Raw genomic sequence first — 27,643 nt, forward strand, 5'->3', positions numbered from 1 at the left:
AACCATCTGGTTTGGACAGAGGTGGGAGCAGAAATGGGCAAAAGTTGTGGCCAATAGCTTTGGAAAGGGACCAGAATGCTCGGCTACCATTAGGGCAAGAAGCAAGTTTTCTACTCTTAGCCTGTTCAAACTCTAGTTTGAAGATTAATAACTGCTTTACAATTGTTACGAGCTTTGTTGTAGGCAGAAAATGAAACTGAAGAATTAGAAACAAGTCAATTACGATATGCAACATTCTTCTCTTGAACAGTCTTAGCACATTTATTGGAAAACCAAGGTTTAGATAAAGGACGAGATTTTAAAGAGGAGTGTGGAATAAAGGATTCCATTCCTGCAAGAATAATTTCACTGACACGATCTGAGCAAACGTTGACATCAGAAGTTTTTAAACAGTAATCTGACCAAGGAGAAGAAGAAAAGAAATCTCGCAGGTCATCCCATTTTGCATTCTTGTAATGCCAAACAACACGAGGTTGGGAATAGCTATGAGATAAGGGCTCCATTGGAGAAGCGCCTATCTGAAGTGCCTAAAAGACTTCTCACTTCGACCGTGTACTTAGAAGGGTTGTTTGTGAGAAAAAGATCAAGCGTGTTGGCTGTATGATTAGGATTGTCCGGTATTCTTGTAGGTAAATGAACAATCTGTGCAAGGTTATTAGTAATTGCAGAAGCCTCAGCATCTCGACCAGCTGGGTCGGTGTGACTAGAAAACGGAAGCCAGCTGGAATTTGAACATTAAAATCACCAAGGAAAATTACCTCACTGTTAGGAAAGTTGGACTGGAGAAAGTCAAGTTGGAAAGAGAGGAAGTCAAAGACTCCAAGTGATTAGTGGAGTTGGGAGAACGGTAGAGACAACAGATGAATTTGACACAATGAGGTAGAGAGATTTTAAGCCAGAGAAGATCAAAGAGAGGAGATTCCAAATTGCCAAGTCTCTGACAGGGAATATCAGAACAGACATATGCACAAGTACCACTTTTGAGGCGAAAGGAATCGTACAGCGAATAATCTGGGCATCTGAGATGAGCAGTAGTTGAATCAACCGATAACTGAGATTCTGTCAGAAAAAGTACATGGGGTTTGGCAGACTGCAAGTGGAAATGGACATCGTTGAGATTAGAATTGAGACCACGTATATTTGTGAAACGAATTAGGAAGTGCTTGGGAGGTTTAGATCTTTTCGCAGATAAGCTTACTCTATTAGTTTGACAATTCATGGTGTATTCAATAGTAAGAAAAAGTGGGTGGGACATGCTGTATGAAGTAATGAAATTTTTGGATATGGCGTACACATGGTAAGAATATACCCAGATTCTTGACATAACGTGGCATCGACAATGCTCCCTGCATATACACTACTCGGACTCCCTCCAGTCACTATCTGGCAGAGTAGAGGTAGCAAGATTATACACTAGCTGAGCCGACCGGGCTAGCCGAGTGGGTAAAGTACCTCCCCGGCAGCCCAAAGGTCGCGGGTTCGATTCCCGCCTCGGGCTTGGATCAAAGTACTGCCAAAAACCTTGGGAGGTGCAATATGGCCACAGAAGCCGATGCGCCAACAACTACCAAATCAAAAAAAAAAAAAAAAACACTAGCTGATCCAGAAGCCTCCTAGAGAGTTACCAATAGGTTTGGTCCGGTGTATTAACTAGCGGCCAGCCTGCGAACACCGTTTTAGAGCTGCACCCTTGAAATGTAAGGAATATTTGATCTCGCCACGATGTTCATCATAACTCAAAAGTCATCAATCATACTGCAGGATGGAAGAGATTGGGAAGGGTTGACCAGAACTTAGCTCTAGAGACTAAACATTTCAAGCCTCCAAGAGCAAAGTGGTGGTATTGCACCTGTTGATGAGAGTTATCTACCAGTACTGCCTGGTAACATAGAGGGTTGGCATTCCTCCATGTGGTGTGGGTGCCACACCTCGACCCCTGCTTACGTTGGTTCGCACCTGGGTGGTCACCCACCATGTACTTGTACATGGAGGTTATCCCCAGGATTATTAACAGCCCAACCATCGTGAAGGTGCAAGCAGAGGATTTGGCTGTCACAGGCTGTCCGGACTTTGCCGAAATTGGATCCACTTGACTTGGGTGTCACCCGAATATCAGTTCCATCAGCATTTTAGACTCCCAGGTAGCAAGTGCAGCTTGTCTGGCATATCTGAGAGAATGTCTTTGACAACCTCAAGGACCAAGCAAATACAATGTGGCGATAATTGGATGGGAGCAATTTGTCACACTTTTTAGTCACTGGCTGGATGTGAGCATGTTTCCAAACAGAAGGGAAGACACCTTTGGAATAAGAAAGTGAAAAAAAGGCAACACAGAACAGAAGTAAAGTCAAGAACACAGGTTTTGAGAACAGTAGAGAAATACCATCAGGGTCTGTTGCTTTCTTACCATTGAAATTTTTTAAAAATCTTCTTCTGACAGCCTTTTAATGGAAGACGACATACATGTTGTTTGTTTGTTATTTGGTTTTTAGGAGCATTAGCAACTAAGGCTATATTGCACCGGGATATGTGGTGGTCATTCCCTGACCTATTCTGCATCCTCCGTATTTGGTGGTGACGGGCTCAAACCCCGGTCTAATCAAGAAGCGTGTGCTACGCACTGCTGCTCCTTCCCACCTGGCTACAGAGGGGCCACGATACACATACATACATACATACATTTAAGATTCCATTAATGATAAAGGCCACTCCCTAGGCCGCAGCCTATCCATGGCTGTCAACTGCAATGTTAACTGATTCAGAGTTTACAGTAGATTGATATAGACAATGAAAAGAGCTCAATACATAATTTCCTTATTTTTGTTTTTGAACTTTCAATTTGGCCACTAGGCCCCAAGTGAGAAAAATCGACTTTATGCTTCCCATTTGTAAATCTTAATCAGGTTGGTTCCCGTCCCTTCTACAAGGAGGTGGGCCATCACTATTAGTGTTTTCCATCTTCTAAATACTTCACTCACGAAGTCATTAAAATATGCGAATAGGTGATGATCTGTGAACAGAACCCAGAGTTGCTCTTTCTCTAAAATACCAACTGATCTTTCCAATTTAGATCTGACATCCAAATAACAATGACAATCCAGCATAACATGTTCAGATGTTTCCAGTTCACCACACCATCTTAATCAGGCGGGTGTTAAGATTACGTGACCCTTGCTGACGTAATCTTAACAATGACAATTTATATGCCAATCCATGTCCAGTAATGAGGCTTGTGGCATGAAAACCGAATTGAAATCATGGTTTAACTTTGGATTGATAATTTTATTATTAGGGAAAAACCTAAAGACCTTTTTTTTTGGTCTTAGTAATGTAGGAAAAAAAAGACCTAATGGCCTTTTTTTTCCTACATTTTCCCAATTATCTTGCCACATGTCCATTATTTTTAAGACTTTTCTCAGATGTTATGCCCAGAATAGTCCTTCTAATATTATGTTTTCTGTAATATAATGATTCAGCCAGAAAAACTCTGTACTGAACAGGAAGCTGCCCAGAAATAAAATGTAAAGCTTAATTGGAGACAGTTAGGCATGCATGCGTCAACTCGAGAAGAGCAAATCTCTGAGCTTGAATCAAATATTTCCCTATAATAACATTTTTAATTCTGTGAACCCAAGCTCCAGATGCATAGGTCATGATTGGGAGGAACAAAACAGTCATATAATAAATTTAATGATTGTCCTTTGATTCCCCAATCAGTACTAACGATCCTCAGAAGCTTAGCATATAATGTTCGAATTTTGGTTTTCAAAAACTTGACATGCTCAGTAAAAAAGAGATGCTCCTCAAGATATAAACCTAAATACCTTGTGACTCTAACATACTGAACCGCATCCCCATAAAGCCTAACAGTAGGGGCACAATTTATACTAAGGTGCCCCTTCAAAAGAATATCTGAACAGTTTTTCCCTTGGAAATTTTTTACTTGTAATTTTGACACTAATTTGCTAGCATACCTAAAACCTGCTCTGTTTTCAATCAAAGAACAAGGGTTTCCCTGTACTAATACAGCTAAATCATCAGCATATGCTAAAAATGTTATGCCAGAAATCTGTTTCTTTAAAAATTAATCTAATACGATTTTCCACACAAAGGGGCTAATCACCGAGCCTTATGGACATCCACATGAAACCTTAATAATTTGAGTATAGCTTGTCTTAACAATTATTTCTCTAGGGCAAAAAGAACTCTTAAATACAGAATATAAATTCTGTGAGCAATTAGAAATCCTTATTCTACTCAAGATACCCTCCCACCATATCTAGTCAAATGCTCCCCTGAAATCCACAAATATAGCAAGGATGTACCTAGTATCACTCTGCTCCACCATGTGTATCAATTGATACACAGCATCCTCTGTGAATAATCCTTTTCTGAAACCAAATTGATATCTAGAGGACAAATTTTCTGCATCATACATAATCATTACGCTGTTGATCAACATCCGTTCATACACTTTGCCTATAACAGGGAGCAGAGCAATAGATCAGTATGACCCTTTCTCATTAAGCATTCTATCCATGCCATTAACAATTAATTTCACCTAAGCATTCTTCCAGCATTAGGGGGAACTCTCCTTCTTCTAAACACTTATTAAATAACTCAACATACAATTCAGGTTTCAATTCATATGACTTTTTCATAACAGCAACTTCAATTTTATCTGGGCCCAGTGACTTGCCATCCTTTGCATGGCCCATGGCTTCACTAACTTCTTCAATCGAGAACTTTTGCTCCACATTCATTGATTGATACTGAGCATTTTCAATAATCATTTTTTGTTGTTCCAGGCTTAGAATGGCAACAAATGGAAGACGACAGAGGACATTGAATGGAGTGTACTGGGAATCGTAGTAGGTGGTTTACCAAGGTCAATACACAAGTTGGAAAAAAGTAGGATTCTAGCAGGTCAGCTTTATCTTTGGCTGAAGTGCAATAGAACCATCTGGTTTTGGCAGAAGTTGGAATAGAGATCGGCAAAAGTTTTGGCCAACAGCTTTGGCAAGAGACCAGAATGCTCGACCTACCATTGGACAAGATGGAATGTGGAATAAAGGATTTCATCCCCACAAGAATAATTTTACTGACATGATCTGAGCAAATGTTGACATCAGACGATTTGAAACAATAATCCAATCAAGGAAAAGAAGAAAATGAATCTAGATCATCCGATTTCGCTTTCTTGTAATGCTAAACAACACGAGGTTGAGAATGGCCACAAGAGAAAGGCTCCATTGTAGAAGAGATGATCACAAAATTGTGATCTGAGATGCATAGAGGACCATTTTCCTCGACTGTGTGGGTAGAAGGATTGTCTAGTATTCTGATAAGTAAATGAACAATCTGTGCAGTGTCATTAGTAATTGCAAAAAACCCAACATCTCTAGCAGCTGGGTCCATTTGACTAGAAAATGGAAGCCAGGTAGAGTTGGGAACATTAAAATTACTTCACTGTTAGGAAAGTTGTATTAGAGAAAGTCAAGTTTCAAAGAGAAGAAGTCAGAGTTCTAAGTGATTAGTAGAGTTGGGAGAATTATAGAGGCAACAGATGAATTTGGCAGAATGTGGTAGAGACATTTTAAGCCAGAGGAGATCCCAAATTACTAAGTGTCTGACAGAGAATATCAGAACGGACAAGTACCACCTTTGAAGCGAATGGAATAATACAGTGAATAATTCAGACAACTGAGATTAGCAGTGGTCAAATCAATCAATAACTGGGATGCTGTCAGAAAAAGTACATTGGGTTTTGGCAGACTGAGTGGAGATAGTTTAGAACCGAGACCACATATATTTTTGAAATGAATAGGGAAGCATTTAAGGTTTAGATCTTTTCGCAGATAACTTTGTTCTATTAATTTGACAATTCATGATGTATTCAGCAGTGAGAAAAGGTGGGGGGGGGGGGGACGTGCTGGTGTGAAATAATGAAATTTTTGCATATGGCATGCACAAATCAAGAATATACCCAGGCTCCTTGTCTGTGGCCTCAACAGTGACCTCCTTCCCCAATTACACACTACTTGGACTTCCTCCAGTCGCTATCTGGCTGAGTAGAGCCAGCGAGATTATACACTAGCTCAGTGTTTCTCAAATTTTTTTGCCCGTGGACCCTTTTTGGCTTCGAAAAATAACCACTGATCCTCGCATCCTTGCTCGCTTAAATATAGCATGTCCGGATGATAGTTATCCAAAATTAAAAATTTATATTCAGAACTGATTTATATGTTTACAATCTACCTTTTGCAGACTTATAAAAAATAACTGAATAATAAACTGCCACTATTTGAGTATATATTCAGTCGTACCTTATTTGCTACTAGTGTGAAGAATGGTGTTGTTTCTTCATCTCACGCTGTCATGTCTGGTGCAGCATATGGTCTATAATGATATTTAGATTTTTTTGCCACGTACCTTGAAAATCCAGCTACTAAGTTGTGGGACACTGAAGAAGTTTGAGCACTGTATATTTAGACATTTGTAGTTATTTTTGAAGAAGACTGTGGTAGAATTCAAGCAGAGGAAGATCACTGAATTTGTTTCTAGCTAGTATCAGATGTAATATCTGTCAAACACTCATAATTTTTCACAGATGTGCATCTAGTTTCTCTGCAACACAAAATAGATTTCGGACCCAGGTAGCGTCATTGGTAGAAGATGGGAAGAATTTCTGAAACAGTTGTTGCAAACCATTTCAACAGTGGTTTGCAACAACTTTGTCTAACAACTGTTGTTGGAAAGTTGGAAGAACCATAAATAGGTTCTTCCAAACTAGATTCTGTTTCTATAAAAAATTCATTCAGAGCTGGAAAGCATTCATACTGCCTTTTTTCTACAGACCGCTTCCAAAATTCAAATTTTGGAAGCGGTCCCTTGTGAATATCGACACACTCTTTTCTTCACATGAGAGATATAATTCATTAATTCTTGTAAAAATGTCTGTTAAGTATACTAATTTCTGCAGTGAAGATGTATTTATGAAACAATGAGAAGGATAAAATGGGTGATCAATAAAAAAAAGAATAAATTTCTGAGCGAAGTTCAAATGCCCTAACAAGAACTTTTTGCCTACAAAGCCACTTTATTACTGTATGAAGCAGCAGCATTGTGTGTGTGTGTGTGTGTGTGTGTGTGTGTGTGTGTGTGTGTGTGTGTGTGTGTGTGTGTGTGTGTGTGTGTGTGTGTTCACGTAAAGTAATTTAAACACCCTGCTATTAAGTGGCCTAGATTTAATATGGTTCACTAACTTTACAGCATCATCCAATACAGTTTCTAGGTCTCTTTCCATCGTTTTGGCCACAAGTGCTTGTCGATGGAGCACACAGTAACTACTCCAAGAAGTCGGTGCCAACTGTGATATGTGCCACCATCCCAGCTGTTTTTCCTGTCCTTGTACTGGCCTCATCAGTGCACACATCAGCACGCTTTTCTCACCTGGTACCATGTTTTTAAACATTTCTTCTCCAGTCATGCAGCTTTAAAGAGATCTACAGAGCAGTAAATCTTCCTTGATTTTGTTCTGGGACAAGTAACGTACAAATATAAGTAATACTGCTAGCCCCGAGATGTCCATTGATTCATCAAGTTGCAACAAAAAAGCTAAGCTAGATTTAAGTTATGACAGTTGTTTTTCTATATTTGCTGACAGATCTTGAATGCGATGTTTAACAGTATTATTAGATTATGGAACTGTTTCAAGTTTCTTTTTCGACTTTCACTCTAAGGCTCTGACAGTTTGATAATTCCTCAAGCTTACGTTCGAAAAAACTAATATCTTTGCCCTTATATTCATGGTGATTAGTTTCACAATGTCTACTAAGTTTGGCGGGTAACATAGAACTGTTTGATAACACTTTGTTGCACAAGACCCATAGGGCATCAGTGGCAAGTTCATCACCTGTATACATAAACCTCAGAAACAAATAGGAAGTAGTAGTAGTAGTGGCATGTGATGCAAGAAAGCAAATGTATGAGCTTATGCAGCATCAGCCAAAAAAAAAAAAAAAAAAAAAAAAAAATCACGCCATTCCCTCCAAATGCCTGTCCTGTTCCTCCTTAAATTTATTCAAACTATCAACTTCCACAACGACAGATGGAAGTTTGTTCCAGCAATTAACCACCTAAAGGCAAATTTCTGCACATCTATTCTACATCTGTCTTTTCTTAATTTGAATTTATGCCCCCTTAGGTTCGTAATCTGAACAAGTGGAAGGATCCCATCAGAATTCAGCGTGCTCAACCCATTCAAGGCCTTATATACCTCAATCAGATCAAGTAGTATAAAACGGAAGTACATTGTACTTCCGTTTTATACTACTTTCTGTAGTTTTAGTACTGGCAATACTGGATGGCAACATAAAAATGTTAAGATTCACTTACATCAGTTAGACCTGTACTTACTGTAGTAGTGCTTGATTGTTTACTTAAACTACCTCTTTTTAGCCTCTGATCCATTGTAAATAAAAACAAATTGACATTAATGTTATTACTGCATGTTATTTCACTGACACTAGTGTAGCTAATAAAAATAATTACTTCACTTCCCTTCCCTTGTACTTATGTTAACACTGTATGAACAACTAAACTGAACTGGTGATCTGTGGTGGTGTAAATCACTGCGAGAGATTACTAAAATTCATAGCAGGTGCAATAATGCAAGCATGTTAATTTGACATGCACATTTTTTTCTGTGTCCTCATGCAACATGCTTTGTGATCAGATAGCTTTGAATATATATAAGTAGTATACGTAACAATGCATTACATGATTTCACCTTAATTAAACTGATTGGCACATCTTTCGTGTGTACAGTGGTTTCTTAACCAGATATTTCAACGGTCATGCAAAATAAAAATACTATGAATTAAAGAAGTTTCACAAGTATTTTTAACAAAACGTTAATGCTTTAATTAAAAAAAATAAATAAATAAAATTCAAAGTAGCATTACAGAAATGTATCATGGATCTCCTGGGAACTGTTCACGGATCCAAAGGGATCTGCAGAGCAGAAGTGGGAACCACTGCACTAGCTGATTGAAATCCTAGAGAGTTACCAATAGGTTCGGTCCAGTGGACTATCTAGCAGCAGATCTGCGAACACCATTTTATAGCTGTACCCTCAAAATGTAAGGAAGATTGGATCTCAAGATGATGTCCATCATATCCTCAAAAGACATTTGCATGATGGAAGAGAAGGGAGGTTTGCCAGCGCTTTGCTGCTCTGGAGACTAAAAATGGGTTCCACCACTTCACGCTTCCACTAAGAAAAGTGGTGGTATTGCACCAGATGATGAGAGTCATCTATCATCTAGTTTACATTTCTTTTGGGTCAGAATCTAATGTTTGATATTTGTGATCGATTTCTACTGAACAAAATCTTTCAAAAACTTCATCTGAACAAAATATAACTTCCTGAATTGCTGTTTCTTCTTTGTAAGACTGGAATACATCATGACAATTGACATTAATTAGTTATTTTTCCTTATTCTGCCATGGCTTATGAAGTTTGACTAACTCCCTGTAAAAGTAATATGGGCATTGTGAAAGCTGGTAATTCCAGTATGTAATAATTTTCTGCTGGCTATGTTATCGAAACTTCTTTATTAAATGATTGCTTTTCCTCAAACTGTGATTCAGTACCTATATCATGTTCATTTGCATTGTCTTTACTTAGTTGCCTCTGTGTTTTGCTATAGGCAACAGAGTCAGCCAGACACAAACTTTCTAAATTTAGGTTCCTTAGCATAATGATCTCTAATACCAGAGATATCATCTGAATCAGGATCTAAGCTTCTTAAGTTTTTTGCAATCTTAATAAATGAATTTCTTTCATCTGGAAAATTTGTACATATCACAATGTTGATACCACTCATATAGTGCAAAGGTAATCTGAGAAGACAACAGATGCATTTATAAATGCATTAGGAACGGATTTAAAATATATTAGTATTATCTGTATGGTGCAAGGAAGTCTTTGGTTTTTGTTGTGCCAGCTAAAAAAAAAAAAAACTAATAAATTATCTGTTTGATTTCTCCCCTCGTGTAATTACCTATACACTTAGCTTCGTGAGTGAGCTGAATTTCCTAAAGTTACCAGCCCCAATCATACAAGTTCTGCAGCAAACATATTTGAAGTATTTCTTCATGAGTTCCAACTTGCTGATCTCACCAGACATGTTGCTTGTCTTTGAACCCTTTCAAGAAGCTTGTTGTCTTTTTTTAGGTGCAGTCTCTGCACCCATACCCAGTATTCACAACTACGTTATACAACAGTAATCTGGTCTTCCTATCACTACAAGCAAATGTTCGATAACCATGAGTAGGACATCATAGGCTCTCCATCCCGGCCAGTCTGTACTGCTTAATTTCTCTTATTTAAATTTATTAAGAGTTACAAGTGGTTATTTTGCTTGATATTTGAATGAAGCCACATGAGCATTTTTTTTTTTTTTTTTTTTTTTTTTTTTAATTATTTGTGTTCTTTCTCTCTTTAAATTAATCAGTGTACAAACAGTGCTCATTGGACCATTTCTCCACCTGTCCTGTAGGGACAGTTGGTATTTATTACTGATAACAGATTTCAAGTCAAGAGCATATTATTAATATTGTTATTTTTACCCATCGTAATTTTTTTTTCTCCTTTTGTTCATTGGATGAGAATTATCAGGTGAAAAACTGGTAACTAAATAACTGGTAATATAAATAGAAAATGAGGGGAGAGGGGAAACCCATACAGCACTGTAATTTTCTAAAAATGAAAAGTGGAATAAATTATGCAAATTCTAATTAATTAAAACTGTTTTCAATTCTAAAGATTGAAAATAACACACAAACTCATGCGAATATTATGCTTTATATTTAGTTTAATGGAATCATGTAGATCTCCAAACTAAAATATCTAAGCACATTTATCTGTATGCACTTCAGATCTACTTTGAGTTGCCTTTTCAGAACTGCAAGATGTTGTTTCAGCTTTGTTGTTGGAAGATTAAGGTCCTAAATCTTACATTAGCATTAATAGAGGCATATGATGCATCAACAAAAAAAAAAAAAAAAAACCCTTCCTGTTTGATCCATCACTCCAAAAGTTTGTCTAGTTCAGCCCTGAATTTATTTAAGCTGTCAGCTTCCACAACCATAGATGGAAGTTTGTTCCAACAATCAACCACCCTCTGGCTAAAGGCAAATTTCTGCACGCCTATTTTACAACTGTCCTTCCTCAGTTTGCATTTATGCCCCCTCAAGTACAGAATCTGAACACGAGGAAGAATCCCATCAGCATTGAGCTTGCTCAAACCATTCAAGGCCTTATACACCTCAATCAGATCACCTAGCAAGTGCCTACACTCCAGACTCTACAATTTGTAGAACTTAAGCCTTTCTTGATAACAGCAACCCCTTGTTCCACTCGGTAGCCTTGTTGCCCTTCTTAGTACTTGTTTCAGCAGCTCTACATCTTTCCTAAAATGAGGCTATTAGACCTGTTTGCAGTACTCAAGATGTGGCCTGACCATTGCCTTATACAAGGGGATAATCACCTTCTTATACCTGCTAGGAAAATTCCTGTATATCATTGACAAGGCCCCATGGGCAACTCTTGCTGCCTGTCTGCACTGCTCATAAAATTTCATATCTGGCTGCACAATTAACCCCAGTTCTTTTTCATTCTCCACTAACTTGAGTGTAGTACCACACAGTTGGTATGTTACTCTGGGGTTACTGCTACCCATATGCAGTACTTCGCATTTTTCAATGTTAAACCTCAGTTGCCACCTCTCAGCCCATCCACTCAAATTTTTCTAGATCTTGTTTGCATTAGCATACTGCAAACTTGGACATTAAGCCCGATATACCTTCATCAGTATCATTGATAAATACAGAAAACAGCAATGGGCCCAACACAGACCCCTGGGGAACTCCACTAATAACATTAGTCGATGAAGAGCAGTGTAAATTGATTACCACTCTGTCTTCTACCACTCGACCATCCTTTTATCCATTGTAGCAACTTGCCCTTAACGCCATACTGTTCCAGCTTGTACAGTAGTTTTCCATGTGTAACAGGATCAGAAGCTTTTCTAAAATCCATGTGTATACGATATCAAAATTATATTTTGCATCCAGTTCCTTGGCAACCACATCATAATATCCAATCTAATTGGTCAGACAAGACTTCCAGACCTGTATACATACTCAAGTTGTGGCCCAACCATAGCCTTATACAAAGGGATAATCACCTCTTTATCCCTGCTAGCAAAGTTCTGTATATAATTGACAAAACCCCATGAGCTGTCCTGGCAGCATGTCTGCACTGCTCTCAGAATTTCATGTCTGACTATACAATTACCTCCAGGCCTTTTTCATTCTCCACTACCCTGAGTGGGGCGCCTCCGTAGCCAGGTGGGAAGGAGCAGCAGTGCGTAGCACATGCTTCTTGATTAGACCGGGGTTCGAGCCCGTCACCACCAAATACGGAGTATGCGGAAAGGTCAAGGAATGACCACCGCATATCCCGGAGCAATATGGCCTTAGTTGCTAATGCTCCTAAAAACCAAATAACGAACGAATAACCCTGAGTATAGTGCCACACAGTTGATAAGTTACTCTGGGGTTATTGCTACCCATGTGCATTTGTCAGTGTTAAACTTCAACTGTCATCTCTCAGCCCATCAACCCAATTTTCCCAGATCTTGTTGCAGTAGCTCATGATGATGACTGTCATTAACCATCCTGCCAACCCTTGTATCCTCTGTAAACTTAGACATTAAGCCTGATATACCTTCATTAATATCATTGATAAATATTGAAAACAACAATGGACCCAGCACTGAACCCTGCAGAACTCCACTGATAACATTAGTGCACAGAGAGCAGTGCTCATTGATAACCATTGTGTCCTCTTCCACTTAACCATCCTTTTTTATCAATAGCAGTAACTTGCCTTTAATGCCACATTGCCCCAGTTTGTATAGCAGACTTTTATGCAGTAGTATCAAAAGCCTTACTGAAATCAAAGTATATGATGTCAAAAGTTATTTTTTTGCATCCAGTTCCTTGGTCACTGCATCATAGTAATCTATCAGATTTGTCAGACAAGGCTACCCCCCCTTGAAAAAATCCATGCTGTGATTGCAATATAATTACATACCTGTCCAAATGGTCCTGCCTTACTTCTTTAACCAGTGATTCCATTATTTTCCCTGGAACAGACATTAAACTAACAGGTCTGTTAATTACTCATGCTGTTTTTTGCTCTCCCATGAATTAGAGATATATTAGCACTTCTCCAGTCCATAGGAATCTCCCCTGAACCCATAATTATGGCTAAGGGTTTGCTTACCTGTTTGCTGCCTTCATTAATATAATTGGATACAATCCATCCTCCCCAGGTTCCTCTTAAGTCCATCCCCAGTTATTTCTTCTCCACTTTCTTTTCAGTTATCACAAAGTCATTTAGCTCCTTGTTAGAGTTGATAAACTTCTGGCATCTCCTACCCTAAAGGATTCCTCATGTGTGAATGTAAATGCAAAATTCTTAAATCAATTTGTCTGCATCCTGAGCAGAGTCATCAACAGTTAATCCATGAACATCAAGTGGACCAATGCTATTTGACCCCTTCCTTCTACTGTTAATATGAGCATAGAGTCTTTGCTATTTTTCTTGGCATCGCCTGATAATTTATATGTATTCCATGAACTTTTCTTCTCTGCCATGTGTCTCAGTAGTTCATCTGTCATCCATTAAGCCTTGAAGAATATTTCCTTGTTGGTATAAAAAGCCTAGTAACTTCTTTGATTACTTCCCTGAATACTTCCATTTATAATTTGCTGTTAGTAATACATCAGTTGGTCCCACTGCACAGAATTTAAACTGTCTGAGACCACTGTAGTCACCCTTACAAAAACAGTAGTTATATCTTTGATTAAATTCCACATTAGTACACTGTGATCGCTGCCATCCAGTGGGTCTTTTACCTGCAGATTCTTAATGTATGAAGAACCACTGCTCTTAACCAGATTAAGAGTATTGCTTCCGCTTGTGTATGTGAATGGCCAATCCACAACTTCTAGTCAACATCTGGAAAGTTAAAATCCCCCATTATGAGACATTCTGATTTGCTTGCCCACTCTATTTCCCTGTATAACTCTTTGGTATATTGTTCAGTCATTAGGCCTATAACATACTCCTACTCTCAATTTTGTTTTCCCAGTGCCTATATCACACAAACTGGCTCAACATTGCATTTGTTACCCATGACAACTGGATGCACTGCCTTAGATTTAATATTCTTCCTAACTAAGGAAGAATAACTACTCCACCTCCCTTTCCTGTCCTGTTTGTCTTTCCTGTATACATTGTACTCCCCATATTCAAATTCAGCATCACATATGTCTGAGCAACACCACATCTCCACTATTCCTACAGTGTCTCTGCATTCAACAACTTAATCAGTATATCAAATTTATTAACAATGCTCCTAGCATTAGTGTACATGCATGTGTTCTTACTCTTAGTTACCCTAACGAAGCCATATGTTCCATGATGACCCAGAGCAGGGTCTGAAATCCCAGACACCTTGCTTTCTAGGCTGATGTATATACCAATAGTAGCATGCAAGAATCACTTTCACCTCTGCCTGCGGTTCTAGTTAAACTATTAGTCTGTGTATCCCCTCAAGCTATCAGTTTCCGACCCACCTATCACTGCCTCGATAGCATCAGCAAATATTCTTGCTCCCCTTCTATTCATGGGTATCTCATCCCTGTAAAATGCCTTGCCCTCTCATATATAATTTGTGTCCTTGAGTGACCAACTGTTTTTCTCCTTAATATAAAACTTCATGTGATGTAAGCTACAAATAAATTTTAAAAAAGTCTGCAGTTTATTTCTGCAAGAACCCAGATATGCTGCATTATTTTTCATAGAGGAAGAACTGATTTTTCACTCATTTTATTTGCTTTTCTTTCTCTTTGTAAAGTTCTTTGTAACAGGAAATTGCATTAAAAGAATTTTTTTTCACTTGCCAATTTCTTGATATGTAAACTTGTGCCTTGTCCATAATTGTCATCATACTAATGGGTATATTTGGTGATTCATATTTTTAATTCAGATGGTTAATGGTTATCCATCCTTCCCATAATTTTGCTTCTCGTTACCTTGATGGCATTTGTGGAAGTAGCATTTTGTACAGCACTTCTTAAAGACTTCTGCTTTTTTTTTCTTTTTTCCCCACCGCAAGCAAATCTCACTGAAGTTGGCAGCATGAGTGAGTCTCATGCAATGGCCATTGGAGTAATGTTTTTTAGTCTTTTCTTTTCTAACACAAAACTATGGGTAAGAAGTATATTAAAATGTTTGAAGATATTTTTAGCTTTTTTTTTTTTTTTTTTTAATTATTACTAAAGACATTTTAATAATTGAAATTAACATTTAAGGTTGCATGAAATTTATGATAAATTTTCAATAAATACACAAAGCAAACTGATTTTGTAGCAGTGGTTCTGGATGTAAGTTATCATGGACTGAGGTATGCCCTTGCTAGATGAGCAATGATGTATTAACGAAACAACAAACAATGGGGAGACAAGTAACAAGGGGCGCCTCCGTAGCCAGGTGGGAAGGAGCAGCAGTGCATACCATACGCTTCTTGATTAGACCGGGGTTCGAGCCCATCACCACCAAATACGGAGGATGCGGAAAGGTTGGGGAATGACCACCGCATATTCCCGGAGCAATATGGCCTTAGTTGCTAATGCTCCTTAAAAAAAAAAAAAAAAAAGTAACAAGGACTTCCTGTATTTAAATTTAATTTATTGTAAAGTTACATACCAAAATTATAAAGAAAAGATTGCATCTAGTAAGAAGTTATTTACTAGATTTTACTAGACATACCATGAAGTCAATTGAAAATTTCATGCAATATTTAAAGGGTACTTTTTTGTGAAGTGTTTTTTGTTGATTTGCTTCTAGTTTTAAAGAGAAGAGTGATAACACACATTTGGGAGATGGAAGAATACTCTCATTGGCCACACAAAACCAACTGGTTGGCCGCATGCAGTTTCACACCATGCTCTGGATTAAATCAATTTAATTGAGAGAGAGAGAGAGAGAGAGAGAGAACATTTTTATTGAAGAAATAGTAAGAATATATAGAACAAGGATCAATGATTGATGAATCAATAATTTTTCACACTGCAAGCACACCTCTCTTCAAGTTCTGTAATAATTTATTGTGCAAAATTAAATGCAGATTATTAGAAAGGATGGTGACAAGCAGTAAGGTGTACAGCAAAGCCTCGATTAGTACAAATAATGAATCCTGCAAAACCATCGTATTAAACAGATTCTTACTATTAGAAAACAGGCTTTGTGTGTCGAGTTGCATTATATCATCCAAGTTTCTTGTGACAACCGACTAATTGGTTAAAATAAATTTATTAAAATAAAATGATATATACATAAGATAAAACAGAAATAAAATAAGATAAGCGTTAAAATACAATAAGATAAAAGAGTTAAAATATAATATTATAAAAGCGTTAAAATTCATAGTAGCGAAGCGAACTATGTAAAATACATAGTTTCGAAGCGAAGTGCCTCTTCATCAGCTAATTCTGTGAATGGTGTACATCAGAATATATATATTGATGGTTACAATTATTATTACTATTATTATTATTATTATTAGCTATATGGTGCAAGGAAGCCTGAGGCTTATGCTGCACCAGCCAAAAAAAAAAAAAAAAAAAAAAAAAATTCCCAAGTTACCCTGAGAGAGAGAGAGAGAGAGTCAAAAGGGAATCACCAAGAAAAAGAAGAATGGTGATATCCAGATAGCACAAGTCAGCTGGGAATGATCATGTATCACGAGTCTGGTGTACGTAATTCTGCGTGATCATGTACGTGAGATTCTTACTATTCAAAGCTATCATAACACATAAAGTATGATAATTGGTCCCACCCTAATGAAAATGTGCAATAAAAATTTTTAACCAAATTTTTTTATCTGTTTATTAACATATATATTACAAAAGGATACTAAAAATGTATTTCTGATTCAAGTTTATTATAAACTAAGCAAAGAAAACGTTATTACATTTTATCGAAATATTTTAGCAGGCTACATTGAACTGTCTTCTCTTTCTTTTAGTCTTCATGCGTGCGCTTGTAGTTGTTGAAAACTTTATCTATATCTCTGCCAACTTGCATGCTTCGGTCGATGTTGGGGTCAGCATCCATAACTTGTTGTTTTAAAGTTTCCAGAATTTGAAATATTTTTTTTATTCTTTGATGGTGAACTTCTTCATTTGCACATTGTCTGCTTCATCAGCATTACCAGCTTCTTCAAACGCATGCTGTTGATATAAATTAAGGTCTCCATCAGTCATTTCTTCCGAGTGTGATTTGAGCAAGCTACAGACATTTGTAGTGTCCAGTTCATCTAAAACAAGCTGTCTTCCAATGTCTATTATTTCTTGCATTGTCTCCTGTTGTCTGAGCAATTCCCTGTGCGAAAATTCTTCTTAGGTAGTAGGCTTTAAATGTTGCAATTATTCCTTGGTCAATGGGCTGCAATAAGGATGTGTTTGCTGATAAAAAAAAATGACTTTTACATTCTCACACAATGTACCAAATATAGTTGGATGACCAGGGGCATTATCTGAAATCAATAATGCTTTAAAAGCAGTATTGTTATCCTTGCAATAATTTTCAACAGCTGGGCAAAAATATGTCGAAAACCAGTCTTCAAAAAGAGCTTTAGTCACCCATTCTTTCTTATTTGAATACCAGAAAACTGGAAGCGATTGCTGATTGTTGCCTCTAAGAGTGCGAGGATTCAATGAATGATAAACAAGCATTGGTTTCAATTTGAAATCTCCTTCTGCATTGCCTCGCAATAAAAGTGTTAAACAATCTTTAGCCACTTTATATCCAGGTCGACTTTTTTATTTTTTGGAAATATAAGTTCTGGAAGTCATTCTTTTCCAAAATAAACCAGTTTCATCAACGTTAAAAAATTTGTTGGTCTGTTTATCCACCTTCCTCCACTATTAGGTAGTAGGCTTTAAATGTTGCAATTATTCCTTGGTCAATGGGCTGCAATAAAGATGTGTTTGCTGATAAAAAAAAAATGACTTTTACATTCTCACACTATGTACCAAGTATAGTTGGATGACCAGGGGCATTATCTGAAATCAATAATGCTTTAAAAGCAGTATTGTTATCTTTGCAATAATTTTCAACAGCTGGGCAAAAATATGTCGAAAACCAGTCTTCAAAAAGAGCTTTAGTCACCCATTCTTTCTTATTTGAATACCAGAAAACTGGAAGCGATTGCTGATTGTAGCCTCTAAGAGTGCGAGGATTCAATGAATGATAAACAAACATTGGTTTCAATTTGAAATATCCTTCTGCATTTTCAACAGCTGGGCAAAAATATGTTGAAAACCAGTCTTCAAATGTTCACCCATTCTTTCTTATTTGTGGTTACAAAGGAACTGAATTCAAAAAATAATTTTGATATCATATATTTGGATTTCAGGAAAGCTTTTGACACTGTTGCACATGAAAGACTATTGTACAAATTGGAGCAGAATGATATTAAAGGTAAGTTGCTACAATGGATAAAAGGATGGTTAAGTGGGAGAAGACAGGGGTGGTAATCAGTGGGTGCCGCTCTTCGTGGACTAATGTTATTAGTGGAGTCCCACATTGTTCAGTGTTGGGTCCACTGTTGTTTTGTATATTTATCAATGATATTGATGAAGGTATATCAGGCTTAATGTCGAAGTTTGCAAATGATACAAAGGTTGGCAGGGTTGTTAATGACAGTAATGGCAGTGTGCTACTGCAACAGGATCTAGATAATTTGGACAGATGGGCTAAGAAGTGGCAACTGAAGTTTAACCTTGACAAATGCAAAGTACTGCATATGGGTAGAAGTAACCCCAGAGAAACGTACCAACTGTGTGGTACTACACTTAAGGTGGTAGAAAATGAAAAAGACCTGGGAGTAATTGTGCAGTCAGATATGAAGTTTTCTGAGCAATGCAAACAGGCTGCCATGGCAGGTCATGGGGTTTTGTCAATGATATATAGGAATTTTGCTAGCAGAGAAAAGGAGGTGATTGTCCCCCTGTATAAGGCAATTGTCAGGCTACGCCTTGAGTACTGCGTACAGGTCTGGAGGCCTCATTTTAGGAAGGATGTAGATTTTATTGAGCATGTACAGAGAAGGGCAACAAGATTGGTGCGGGGAATGAAGGGATCCTCTTACCAAGAGAGGTTTAATTTCTGCAAATTGTAGAGGCTGGAGACTAGGCACCTGCGAGGTGATCTGATTTAAGGTGTATAATGCCTTGAATGGGTTGAGCACGCTGAATTCTGATGGGATCTTCCACTTGTTCAGATTACGAACCTAAGGGGGCATAAATTCAAATTAAGAAAGGACAGATGTACAATAGATGTGAGGAAATTTGCCTTTAGCCAGTGGGTGGTTAATTGCTGGAACAAACTTTCATCTGTCGTTGTGGAAGTTGATAGGTTGAATAAATTTAAGGAGGAACTGGACAGGCATTTGGATGGAATGGTGTTATTTGTTTTTTTTTTTTTTTTTTTTTTTTTTTTGCATTAGCCAAAAAAAAAAAAAAAAAAAAAATTCTTGCATAACATGCCGCTACTATTTGAATGCCAGAAAACTGAAAGTGACTGCTGATTGTAGCCTCTAAGAGTGTGAGGATTCAATGAACGATAAACAAGCATTGGTTTCAATTTGAAATCTCCTTCTGCATTGCCTCGCAATAAAAGTGTTAAACAATCTTTAGCCACTTTATATCCAGGTCGACTTTTTTATTTTTTGGAAATATAAGTTCTGGAAGTCATTCTTTTCCAAAATAAACCGGTTTCATCAAAGTTAAAAATTTGTTGGTCTGTTTATCCACCTTCCTCCACTATTTTCTTCAAAATATCAGGATATTTAGCTGCAGCTTCTCTATCTGCATATGCAGACTCGCCTGTAATTTTAACATTATGCAATTGAATTCGATTTCTAAAACGGTCAAACCAACCATTGCTTGCAATAAAAATTTCTTCAGTTTCTGCATGAACTCCGTTTTTTTTCACTGCTGTAAAGAGACTCAAAGCTTTGGTTTGAATTGCTGCTTTGCTAGAGGAATACGTTTTTGGTTGCAGTATTCCACCCACACGGATGATAAGAGACACTCCATTTCTATCATTGTAATGCTTCTATTCCTAATACACGTAGTTGTTTGCAAGCCACAAAAAGCTGATACAACTTTACTTTTTCCTTTTTTCATCTGCATGTTTTATAATATTCCGTACTGTATATTCATGCATTCCAACATCTCAGCCTATTTTAGAATTGCTATCACTACGTGCATTTCATTTTATTATATCAAATTTTTGCTCTAATGTAACAACAAGCCTCCTCTTTATTGCGCTTGCATTATTTGCACTGCAAGTATTCTTCCATTTGTCCATATTTGCTAAGGGTGGTTTATTAAAATTTAAAATATAATACAGTACTGTACATGTATATAGGATAACAAGCTGCAGCATGTCTTTACATGACAATATCCACGTGTGGACTGACCAGTGAGTTTGGTTGGTGCAATGCGGAGTCATCGATAACTCACGTGTAATTTTTGGCGCAGTTTGGAATAAAAAATTTTATTAACCAAATTTTGACTCTTATTAAATAAGTTCTGGTATCATTTTATAATTTGCACCAAATCGAATTTTGTACTATTCAAATTTGTACTTTTTTGTCAGTCCCTTGATGCTCATTATAACCAAATTTAAATTAAATTTTCTGTTTATACTCTGGCATGACAACCAAGTCAGTAGAGTTTACAATAAATCGTCACGTCAGTACAAATGTTTATCGTATTTAGTAGTCACGGGCTTGAACCCCAGTCCACTCAAGGAACACGTGCTATGCACTCTTGGCAGGCTTTTTTTTTTTTTTTTTTTTGACTGTATATTCAATAAAAAAATGCACATAATTTAAATAGCTTTAAAGAACCAGTTATATAATATGTTATATAATATAATAACTTTTAATCTTATTTCTTTCCATTCCAAGTAATCTTATCAAATAACCTTGAATTGAACACAACATTCTTCCTTGGTGTTGGAGAAAGTTGGGAGGTAGTAGTAGTAGTGGCATGTGATGCAAGAAAGCAAGTGTATGAGCTTATGCAGCATCAGCCAAAAAAAAAAAAAAAAATCACACCATTCCCTCCAAATGCCTGTCCTGTTCCTCCTTAAATTTATTCAAACTATCAACTTCCACAACGACAGATGGAAGTTTGTTCCAGCAATTAGCCACCCACTGGCTAAAGGCAAATTTCCGCACATCTATTCTACATCTGTCTTTTCTTAATTTGAATTTATGCCCCCTTAGGTTCGTAATCTGAACAAGTGGAAGAATCCCATCAGAATTCAGCGTGCTCAACCCATTCAAGGCCTTATATACCTCAATCAGATCACTGCGCAGGTGCCTAGTCTCTAGCCATTGCAATTTGCAGAACTTAAGCCTCTCTTGGTAAGAGGATCCCTTCATTCCCCTCACCAATCTTGTTGCCCTTCTCTGTATACGCTCAAGTAAATCTACATCCTTCCTAAAATGAGGCCTCCAGACCTGTACGCAGTACTCAAGGCATGGCCTGACCATTGCCTTATACAGAGGGACAATCACCTCCTTTTTCCCTGCTAGCAAAATTCCTATATATCATTGACAAAACTCCATGACCTGCCCTGGCAGCCTGCCTGCATTGCTCGGAAAACTTTATATCTGCCTGCACAATTACTCCCAGGTCTTTTTCATTTTCTACCACCTTAAGTGTAGTACCACACAGTTGGTACGTTTCTCTGGGGTTACTTCTACCCATATGCAGTACTTTGCATTTGTCAAGGTTAAACTTCAGTTGCCACTTCTTAGCCCATCTGCCCAAATTATCCAGATCCTGTTGCAGTAGCACACTGCCATTACTGTCATTAACAACCCTGCCAACCTTTGTATCATCTGCAAACTTCGCCATTAAGCCTGATATACCTTCATCAATATCATTGATAAATATACAAAACAACAGTGGACCTAACACCGAACCCTGTGGGACCCCACTAATAACATTAGTCCAAGAAGAGCAGCACCCATTGATTACCACCCTCTGTCTTCTCCCACTTAACCATCCTTTTATCCATTGTAGCAACTTACCCTTAATACCATTCTGCTCCAATTTGTACAATAGTCTTCCATGCGCAAGTGTCAAAAGCTTTCAATAGGTCAAAAGGTGCCCCAACTTGATTCTGATAATTCCTGTCACTAGTGCACTTTGATAACAGCCTAGAGGGGAAGCACTATCCAATAAATAAAGTCATGTTGGAGCACTTCTAAGGCATGCCTCTGAGTTCCTCCTTGTGTAGGTTTCCCAAAGTACCAGTGATGAGATAATGCCAGCAAAGAGTTTTACAACTATACAGTCTATGCTGAATGATGAGTCAGAGAACCCTCTGTATCTAAGAAGCTTGAGTCATGTAGAAGGTTATAATGTTTTGTGGTAGTCTACATTTGCAGGTGGCCTCCATTAATAGCCCATATAGGGTATATTGTTTTTGCATATTGAAATACTATATATGGTTAAAATTTTTCTGAAGATTTTCTTTAAGTGCAGGTGTTTTTCAGAACAGATTTCAATATAATTTGTTTTCTTGTGCACACACTGAACAAGCCACATCGTGTTATTTCAGTTTTATTCATTTTCTCCCATATACCTAAATTTTCTGGTTAACTGAGCATTCCATCAGTCTAGGAAAAAACTGCTGGATAATAGTAAAGCTACAATTTTGGATATGTATCAATGTAAACCATATTGTAATCAACAGAAGTCTGTATAGGGCAATTGAAATAATATTTAAAATTTAATCTTATTTTTATATTTAAAAAAAAAAAAAAAAACTATAATTATTATATAGTATTTTACAATAATTATAGAACTTTATATAACAGGTACCACTAGTTTGTAACAAGTCAAAAAGAAATTGACAAACCAAGTGGTTTGTAATTATTTTAGTTTTGCGTTTTTTACTTCCCTTAATTTGAAATGTGATGTTTAAAAAATAAAGCATATGTTATATTGAATGTACCTTTCTTTGCATAAAAAGTACATTGAATATAATGTATTTTTTACTTTCTATAGAGGTTTTTTATTAAAATAAATAAAATATAATATTTATTTGATGTTTTAGTAATTGTATGCCAAAAAGGGATTTGACTACATCAAGTGGAATTTTTTCTAATATGAACCATGAAGATAATTACCGTAATTGATGAGCAATATTCCAGAATGTAAATGCAACAGTTACTATAATTTCAACTATTATAGCAATAGTTTCTCTAATTTTTCATCTAATATAAAGTGACTTGGTTAAATACCACTTCTGGTGTAGTAAAAGATAACATTACTTCAAAGAATTAACATAATGAAAAAAAAAAAATTGTTTTTGAATATTTCTTAATAACAAAAATTGGGAATTTTGAAAAAGGTTTTTCTTTTTTTTAAAGGATAATCTACTTCTTGATATGTATTTGGCACCTCATGTTAATACATTATATACACAAATTAGGAACAGAGCACTAATTCAAGTAAGTGTTTTCAGTAATGTTATTTATATAGCATTATATAACTTTTTAAAATCTCTTTTGTTGATAATATAAACTTTGAAAAAAAATTATAAACTGTAGTAAAAGACTTATAACGAGAGTTGAGAAATTTGTAAAAATTAATTTAAAAAATTTTCATTATAACCAGATTACCAGTTTAAAAATGCATAAATGCTGGAAGAAACACAGAAAAGTAGTTGAATACTCACTTCTAATCTTTGTCCATTATAATATAATGCATCCTCAGTATGTTGCTTCTCATTATACTGTGTTCGGATATAACGTGGATGTGATCACGCCTCCAAGCCAGATATTAAAAAGATGCAGTTTTTCGCAAACATAAATTTCATGATAGAAACTGACAAAAGTCTGTACCTCTTAGAGAGAAACTATCTACTGCAGTTGTTTTCAAAGTATGAGGCATGTTGACAGGGGCTGCAAATGAATGTTCCTGCTAACAAATTCAGTTAAACAAATTGAAGAAGAGAATGTGAAATAAAAGTTTTGCTAATCTAATCAGGGTGCCATTGCATAAAATTCAGAAACCATTAAGCTACTATGCCCTCTTCTATAGATGTTCAGTTACAGGGAAAATTTTATAACCAACACAACTCATCCGAGATTAATTACTGTATAGATTCACAATCTCTCCCCTCAGCTAGAGATGCAGTAAAAAATATTCCAAGCAGAAAACTTGCAGAATTAAACATTTACATCTAAGGAGGAAACTAACTACTTTATTTGTAAATTGTGGTATATTCAGTTACAAAGTAATTTTAGTAAACCATAGCATGTGACATACTTTTTTAGACTAGAAGATCAGAATTTACAATAGTCCAAACTGCTAATAGAAGATAAGAAGTTGGAGATATGCGAATGAAAGAGTTATAGTGATAGAACTGGTGATATATGGAAGAGAAGTTCCAATAATCGATGCATATGCTCCAACTAATGACAAATCAGGTGAAGAGAAAGATGAGTTTTGGGACACACTGAGAGAGACTGTGGAATCTATACTAAGAAGAAAGGAAGTTTACATGATGGGAGATATGAATGCTAGGATAGGACGGGAAGATCAAAGTCTAGATGGTGTGAAGATTTGGGGAATAAGAAAAAAATGGCAATGGTGATCGATTAATAGAGCTATGTGGACAATTCTATTTTATAATCAATAACACATTTTTTCAGCATAAAAATATTCACAAATTTACATGGACTCAAACAACTAAGCCATGTAGATCTATCATTGATTATGTCATATCAAAACAAATAAGTTCAGTTATATTAAATGATGTGTGAGTGTACAGAGGATTTGATTGTGGATCAGACCACTATCATGTCAGAGCAAAAACTCCTTGAACACAGACACAGGGATACAGTACAACAAAGAGAAGTGAAGGAAGAGGAGTGCGTGATAAAAAAAATTTAATATTGAGTTGCTTCATGATGAAAGTATAAGGACTCTATGTTCAGAGAATGGACCATGAAACGGATGAAGAGTTTGAAGGAAGCACAGATATTTATGAATATCTGACACAAAACATAAAAAAGGTAGCACAGGAGGTACTGAGTTGCAAAGATAAGGGAAGACATAAGGAAAACTACTTGTGGACGGAGGAGGTTAGCAAAACTTCAACGACTCCATTTACCAACAGGTGCATGGCACAGCCATGGGTTCCCCAGTTAGTTCAGTCACGCAAATATTTGGAAGAATTAGAGGGTCGTGCATTTACGAATGTGTTTATGGTTATCCCCAGAAATTTGGGTGACCGAGTCTTAGACCACCTCAATTCTCTGTCACCTTTCATAAAATTCACCATCGAGCTAGAATCGGACAGCACCATACCATACCATACTTAGACACCCTTGTCTGACGCGAGGGCATGTGCTTGAAGACAACTGTCTGTTGTAAACCAATGTGTGCTGGCCAATTTACCAACTTCCGGTCAGCACATGCAGGTAGCCATCTTCTTGCCACTGCACGAACCTTGCTAACTCGTGCCTGGACCTACTCTAGTTCTGTAGATGAGAGGTGCATTGATGCTAAGGTCAAGGCAGATCTTGCGAGGTGTGGCTATCCCACCAATATCCTTGACAGGTGTGACCTACAGACACATGACTATGTAGCGACCAACAGGAACATCCAAGGTAATGACTCAACCACGAATGCCTTTATCCCATACTACCCAAACCTATCACAACACTTTTCTAGGGTCCTAAAATCATATGTGATAAAATGCGTACAATCCCAGGCAAAAAGTTACAATCCCTCATCTCTAAAGTGAAAACACCGGTTCCCACCTTACTACAAAGTGGTCTAGTCTACCCTATCTCTTGCCGTGACTGCACTAGCTGCTACATTGGGGAAACTGGGAGACGACTCGGAAAACGTCTTTCGGAACACGAAAGAGCAATCTGCTTAGCGGATATAGAACACGCGGCTGTTGCCGAACACGTTTGGTCAACCCACCACAACATTGACCCACACTGCAATGTCGTGATTGTAGGTAGGTCCCGCCACTACCGACGACGCACCTGGTTGGAGTCGTTTAACATTGCACTAATACCTCGGTCAATAGGAGCAGTGGATGTCTTGGCCACCCTATCATCGAAGCGACCATTTTGATGAATGACAAACATTGGCAACTTCCACATGCATCACAGCCACAGGCTTCAACATCCAACAATTAATCACGCAGTACATGCCCTCATGTTCCACTCTTAACTGTCAATTTGACTGAGGAAGGTTAACAAATTAACCGAAAGCTTTTGTATGTATGTGTTTTTTTCCTATTATTAAACTTGTCATCATTTATTCTGTCTCCATTTCGCTCTATGTCCGCAGTAATACAATATTAATAATGAATCTAGGGCACACAGGCCTCTTTAATCATGTGGTATATTTAAAGGAAATAAAATACCAAAGGAAATGACTTTGGGGTATATGGTCTCAATTTTTAAAAAACAGGAGACAGGTAAACTTGTTCAAATTATAGAGGTATCTGCATAATAAACTGCATTATGAAAACCATGGGAAGGATTATAAGAAGTCGATTGGAAAAGGAATTCTAGGGAGCAGAAGAACAATGTGGTTTTACAGCAGGCAGATCATGTGTAAACCATATATTCACACTAAGACAAATTCTTGGAAAAAAGTATGAGAAAATGTCAAGATTTTGGGATGACCTTCGTAGATCTAGAAAAGGTATATGACAATGTGCCTAGAAAACTGCTATGGGAAGCTTTAAAGTGGGCATCTATCAGTGAACCACTGATAAATATCAATTAGACCATGTATAAGAACAACATATGTAGAGTCAAAATGGGGAAAAGACTATCCCAAGAGTTTGTCTTCAAAGGGCCTTCTGCTGGGCTGCTGTATGTCACCAACTTCTTTTAAGATCTATATATATGTCTAAGAGAATGGGTTTGTTTTTTTTTTTTTTTATGGAAACCCCAAATACGAAAGGTGTCAAAACCTATAGTACTTAGTACCATGCATGGGTTGAAAGAGAAGTATGGGGGGAATGCCAGAAACTTTGCTCTAGAGACTAAACATGGGTTTCACCACATCAAGAAAATGCAACAATATGGGTATGCCTGTTGAGGACAATGTGTACATATTCAACTTACTATTCGCTGATGATCAGGTGGTAGTAGCACAAGACATGGATGGCACAGAGTATATGTGCAGGAAATTGGTGGAGACATAGAATATGGGGATTAAAGATAAATTATGATAAGATGGACTTAACATTGAAAGCAGAAGAAGTTCTGGAGATATAAGGATATAAACTTAAAACAGTACATAACTTTAAATACTTAGGATCAATAATACAGGCTGATGGATTGTCTAAACAGGAGGTTGAGAAGAGAATTAGCGATGGAAGAAAAGTGATGGGTATGCTGAATGCAATCCTGTACAGTAGAAATATACTCAG

At 37.1% G+C, this 27,643-nt stretch overlaps 1 protein-coding gene across 6 annotated transcripts in view; it reads left to right on the forward strand.

The window, feature by feature from the left end:
* CSN1b (COP9 signalosome subunit 1b) overlaps positions 1 to 27,643 on the forward strand; it is a 400,996-nt gene that overhangs the window by 174,840 nt on the left and 198,513 nt on the right. For all 6 annotated transcript variants that reach the window (XR_016547831.1, XM_090387802.1, XM_090387801.1 and 3 more), the window contains exon 10: positions 23,604 to 23,684. Coding sequence is in view for 5 of the 6 variants with exons in the window: in XM_090387802.1 (XP_090243928.1) it covers positions 23,604 to 23,684 (81 nt within the window). In the remaining variant the exon portion in view is untranslated. The remainder of the gene's footprint in view (positions 1 to 23,603; positions 23,685 to 27,643) is intronic.

Source organism: Mastigoproctus giganteus, chromosome 13 (genome assembly GCF_048544385.1).
Source record: "Mastigoproctus giganteus isolate SK-2022 chromosome 13, ASM4854438v1, whole genome shotgun sequence".
Taxonomy (NCBI): Eukaryota; Metazoa; Arthropoda; class Arachnida; order Uropygi; family Thelyphonidae; genus Mastigoproctus; species Mastigoproctus giganteus.